This window comes from Pithys albifrons, chromosome 28 (assembly GCF_047495875.1).
Source record: "Pithys albifrons albifrons isolate INPA30051 chromosome 28, PitAlb_v1, whole genome shotgun sequence".
Lineage (NCBI taxonomy): Eukaryota > Metazoa > Chordata > Aves > Passeriformes > Thamnophilidae > Pithys > Pithys albifrons.
Genome location: NC_092485.1, coordinates 499,507 through 505,506, shown reverse-complemented (window position 1 = coordinate 505,506; position 6,000 = coordinate 499,507). Strand labels below are relative to the sequence as shown.

The 6,000-nt window shown below is 54.1% G+C and overlaps 1 protein-coding gene across 1 annotated transcript; it reads left to right on the top strand.

The window, feature by feature from the left end:
• The first annotated feature begins 1,267 nt into the window (after positions 1–1,267).
• LOC139683358 (uncharacterized) lies at positions 1,268–4,825 on the top strand. Its single transcript, XM_071578418.1, has 3 exons — positions 1,268–1,723; positions 1,807–1,986; positions 4,742–4,825. Exons 1-3 carry the CDS (start codon positions 1,268–1,270, stop codon positions 4,823–4,825), a joined length of 720 nt encoding a protein of 239 aa, XP_071434519.1.
• The last annotated feature ends 1,175 nt before the right edge of the window (positions 4,826–6,000 follow it).

The window sequence follows — 6,000 nt, the reverse complement described above, 5'->3', positions numbered from 1 at the left end:
CTCCCATGGGTGGATCCCACCTCCACTCCCAGGGACAGATCCCACCTCCACTCCCAGGGACAGATCCCACCTCCACTCCCATGGGTGGATCCCACCTCCATCCCCAGGGACAGATCCCACCACCACTCCAGGGACGGATCCACCTCCATCCCCAGGGACAGATCCCACCTCCATCCCCAGGGACAGATCCCGCCTCCATCCCCAGGGACAGATCCCGCCTCCATCCCCGGGGACAGATCCCGCCTCCATTCCCGGGGACGGATCCCGCCTCCATTCCCAGGGACGGATCCCGCCTCCATCCCCAGGGACGGATCCCGCCTCCATCCCCAGGGACGGATCCCGCCTCCATCCCCAGGGACGGATCCCGCCTCCATCCCCAGGGACGGATCCCACCTCCATCCCCAGGGACGGATCCCACCTCCATCCCCAGGGACGGATCCCACCTCCATCCCCAGGGACGGATCCCACCTCCATTCCCAGGGACGGATCCCACCACCACTCCCAGGGACAGATCCCACCTCCATCCCCAGGAATGGATCCACCTCCATCCCCAGGGACAGATCCCACCTCCATTCCCAGGGACAGATCCCACCTCCATTCCCAGGGATGGATCCCACCTCCACTCCCAGGGATGGATCCCACCTCCATCCCCAGGGACAGATCCCACCTCCATCCCCAGGGGCAGGTCCCACCTCCATTCCCAGGGGCAGGTCCCACCTCCATTCCCAGGGGCAGGTCCCACCTCCACTCCCAGGGGCAGTTTCCACCTCCATTCCCAGGGATGGATCCCACCTCCATTCCCAGGGATGGATCCCACCTCCATTCCCAGGGACGGATCCCACCTCCATCCCTTGGAATGCCAAATCACACCTGGCTGCAGCAGAGACCAGGGTGGGATTTGGAGTGGGAATCCCTGAATATGCTGCAGAAAAGCAGGACATAAACTGGGATCAGATCCCTGGGAAAATCCCAAACCACTCCCAGCTGCTGATTCTTCCTTCCATGATTCTGGAATGGTTTGGATCCATATCAGCCCTTCCCATGTCACTGGAGGCACCTGATCCCAAATCAGCACCTTGACTTTGGAACAAGGGAAAACCAAACCAGATCCTAGGAAATGGGGAGATCAGGATCACCCCCGAGGGATGGATTTAAGGAATAAATGGAATAAATTTAATAACTTTCATCCCTACCCAGGAGAGTGGAAAGGAACTGATGGATCCTCCATGTGCAGCAGCTGCACAGGGAACGGGCAGGACCTGAGCTCATGGTGGTGGAGACAAGGATCGGGATTGGGATTGGGATCGGGATTGGGATTGGGATCGGGATCGGGATCGGGATCGGGATCGGGATCGGGATTGGGATCAGGATTGGGATGGGGTTTGGGATTGGGATAGTGATTGGGATTAGGATTGGGATCGGGATTGGGATCAGGACCAGGATTGGGATTGGAATCAGGATTGGGATCAGGATTGGGATCGGGATTCGGATTGGGATTGGAATCAGGATTGGGATCGGGATCGGGATTGGGATCGGGATTGGGATCGGGATCGGGATTGGGATCAGGATTGGGATCGGGATTGGGATTGGGATCGGGATCGGGATTGGGGTTGGAATTGGGATTAGGATCGGGATCGGGATTGGGATTGGGATTGGGGTCGGAATTGGGATTGGAATTGGGATTGGGATTAGGATCGGGATCGGGATTGGGATTGGGATTGGGGTTGGAATTGGGATTAGGATTGGGATCGGGATTGGGATTGGGATTGGGATCGGGATCGGGACTGGGATTGGGATTGGGATCAGGATGGGATCGGGATTGGGATCGGGATTGGGATCGGGATTGGGGTTGGGATTCGGATTGGGGTTAGGATCGGGATTGGGATCGGGATTGGGATCGGGATTGGGATCGGGATTGGGATCGGGGTTGGGATTGGGGTTGGGATTGGGGTTGGGATTGGGGTTGGGATTGGGATCGGGATCGGGGTTGGGATAAGAACCCAACAACCTCCACTCACACCACCTGAGCCCAGCCCAGGGAGGAATTGGAAACCCCAATCCCAGGACACTCTTCTTAATGGGATACCCTCATTAATGGGGCACCCTCATTAATGGGGCACCCTCATTAATGGGGCACCCTCATCTCCAGGGCATCCTCATTAATGGAACTCCCTCATTAATGGGGCACCCTCATTAATGGAGCACCCTCATCTCCAGGGCATCCTCATTAATGGAACTCCCTCATTAATGGGGTAATTTCATCTCCAGGGCACCCTCGTTAGTGGAACTCCCTCATTAAGGGGTTAATTTCATCTCCTTAATTGGACAACCTCATTAATGGGGTACCCCCATCTCAGGGCACTCTCATTAATGGGGCACCCCAATCTCCAGGACACTCTTGTTAATGGGACACCCTCATTAACGGGACACTCTCATTAACAGGACACCTTCATTAGTGGGGCACTCCCGTCTTAGGGCACCTTTATTAATGAGGGAGTCTCATTAATAAGCAACTCTCATCTCTGGGGTGCCCTTGTCTCTGAGGCACCCTTATTAGTGGGGTACCCTCATTAACAGGGCACCCCATCTCCAGGGCACTCTTATTAATGAGGCAGCCTCATTAGCAGGGCACCCTCCCCTCTGGGGTGCTCCAAGGCACCGCTGTTAGTGGGGTACCCTCATTAGCAGGGCACCCCATTAATAGGACACTCTTATTAATGAGGCAGCCTCATTAGCAGGGCACCCTCTGGGGTGCTCTGAGCTCCAAGGCACCCCTGTTATAGTGGGGTACCCTCATTAGCAGGGCACACTCATTAAGGGGGTACCCACCACCTCAGGGCACCCTTATTAATGAGGGAGTCTCATTAATGAGGCAACCTCATTAGCAGGGCACCCTCTGGGGTGCTCTGAGCTCCAAGACACCCCTGTTATAGTGGGGTACCCTCATTAGCAGGGCACGCTCATTAAGGGGGTACCCACCACCTCAGGGCACCCTTATTAATGAGGGAGTCTCATTAATAAGCAGCTCTCATCTCTGGGGTGCCCTTGTCTCTGAGGCACCCTTATTAGTGGGGTACCCTCATTAACAGGGCACCCCATCTCCAGGGCACCTCATTAACGAGGCAGCCTCATTAGCAGGGCACCCTCCCCTCTGGGGTGCTCCAAGGCACCGCTGTTAGTGGGGTACCCTCATTAGCAGGGCACGCTCATTAAGGGGGTACCCACCACCTCAGGGCACCCTTATTAATGAGGGAGTCTCATTAATGAGGCAGCTTCATTAGCAGGGCACCCTCCCCTCTGGGGTGCTCCAAGACACCCCTGTTATAGTGGGGTACCCTCATTAGCAGGGCACGCTCATTAAGGGGGTACCCACCACCTCAGGGCACCCTTATTAATGAGGGAGTCTCTTTAATGAGGCAGCCTCATTAGCAGGGCACCCTCCCCTCTGGGGTGCTCCAAGGCACCGCTGTTATAGTGGGGTACCCTCATTAGCAGGGCACCCCATTAATAGGGCACTCTTATTAATGAGGCAGCCTCATTAGCAGGGCACCCTCTGGGGTGCTCTGAGCTCCAAGACACCCCTGTTATAGTGGGGTACCCTCATTAGCAGGGCATGCTCATTAAGGGGGTACCCACCACCTCAGGGCACCCTTATTAATGAGGGAGTCTCATTAACGAGGCAGCCTCATTAGCAGGGCACCCTCCCCTCTAGGGTGCTCCAAGACACCCCTGTTATAGTGGGGTACCCTCATTAGCAGGGCACGCTCATTAAGGGGGTACCCACCACCTCAGGGCACCCTCATTAACGAGGCAGCCACATTAACGAGGGCCCCTCAGCTTTGGGGTGCCCTCCATGGCTGGGGCACCCCTTAACTGGGCTCCCATTTTAACCAGTCTGTGCTCCCAGTGCCCCCCCCCCCAGTTTGGCAGCGCCGCATCCCACGGAGCTCCCACGGGAATGGGCACCGGGCAGGGTGGGCAACACCCCCGGGCTCCCCCATGCCCAGGGGGGCTCCAGCCCTGGCCCTGCCCCTGCAGGGACGGAACCAGCGGTGGTTTGGGGGAAAAAAAAAGAAAAAAAAACAAAAAAAAAAGGGAAAATTGAGTTTTCCTCCTGTGCTGGTTTGAAGGTGAACCAGCAGGGGAAATGAACTCACCACAAGAGAGATTATAAGTCAGAGCTACAATTTAATAATAATATTCCAATAAATACACTGACACACAAGGGAAATGGCTTCCAACTCACAAACCCCAGCAGTATAACCCAGTGTCCTGGGGCACAAACCCAAGGGGGTTTGTTTGCCCTTGTGCTGAGACCCCTGTGGTTCCCCCAAGTCCAGAGCAAAAGGAAAAGGAAAACCTGTTGGTGCAGGCGAGGGCTGTGGTCTGGGCGAGAGCGGGGATCTCCTGCTGTCGAGGTCCTGCTGCTGCTCTGGATCCAACGAGAAGTTCCCAAGGTCTTCTTACCCTCAGGGAGCTCTCAGTCCCTCCCCCTGGGCGGGGACTCACACAATGGGTGATAACTCTGGGAGCCAGGGGGTGTTGTTGGACCGTTGATGGCCCATTGGCAGCTCCGCCCCCCTCAGGCTGGGTGTGAAGGTGATAATGAACTCCCTGGGCAGCTGCTGCCAATGGTCCATTGTCCTTGGGGAATGAATAGAGGGGGTGGAATACACAGCTTTGATCACCCCACACAGGGTCAGCTGGTCCCTCCTGCTGAACTGGGACACCTCCGTTGCAGAAACGAGAGTGGGACGAGGAGAAGCCGCTGCAGGTCCTGGACGTTCCTCCCTGGGTGTCTGGGGGAGGATTTTTGTCCAGCTGATACAAAGAATATCTGGGGCACTTCGGATTCCAGTTCCCTCCCCGGCAAGGGGTGGGGATGAGTCAGAAATCCCAAATAAAGATAAAGAAAGAAAGGGAAGCAAAGACCGACCCGCCTCCCCCGTCCCTGGAAAGAAGGCGGGAGGTGCCGGATGGAGCGGCGGGGCCAGTGCGGGCACCCCCCTGGGGAGGGGGCGATGGCCCGGGAAGGATCCGGCGGGATTTGGGGATGCTGGTGGGATGCCGGGATAGGATGGGATGCACTCCCTGCTCCGGGGGTGAGGCGGGATAAACGCGCCTGGATTAGCGCTAATTGTCAGGGATTTTATTGGTAATGATCCGGGATTTTATGGAGAATAATCCGGGAATTTATGGAGAATAATCCGGGATTTTATAGTTAATAATCCGGGATTTTATGGTTAATAATCCGGGAATTTTATGGAGAATAATCCGGGATTTTATGGATAATAATCCGGGATTTTATGGTTAATAATCCGGGATTTTATCGTTAATAATCCGGGATTTTATTGGTAATGATCCAGGATTTTATGGATAATAATCCGGGATTTTATGGTTAATAATCCAGGATTTTATAGTTAATAATCCAGGATTTTATGGAGAATAATTCGGGATTTTATAGTTAATAATCCGGGAATTTATTGTTAATAATCCAGGATTTTATGGTTAATAATCCAGGATTTTATGGTTAATAATGCGGGATTTAATGGTTAATAATCCAGGATTTTATTGCTAATAATCCAGGATTTTATGGATAATAATCGGCGATTTTATAATTAATAATCCGGGATTTAATGGTTAATAATCCAGGTTGTAATGGTTAATAATCCTGGATTTTATTGTTAATAACCCGGGATTTTATAATTAATAATCCTGGATTCTGGATCCTGGAGGAGGATTTGGGATCCTGGAGGAGGATTTGGGATCCTGGGGGAGGATTTGGGATCCTGGAGGAGGATTTGGGATCCTGGAGGGGGATTTGGGATCTTGGAGGAGGATTTGGGATCCTGGAGGAGGATTTTGGATCCTGGAAGAGGATTTGGGATCCTGGAGGGGGATTTGGGATCCTGGAGGAGGATTTGGGATCCTGGAGCAGCAATTTGGGATCCTGGAGGAGGATCTGGGATCCTGGAGCAGCAATTTGGGATCCTGGATGGG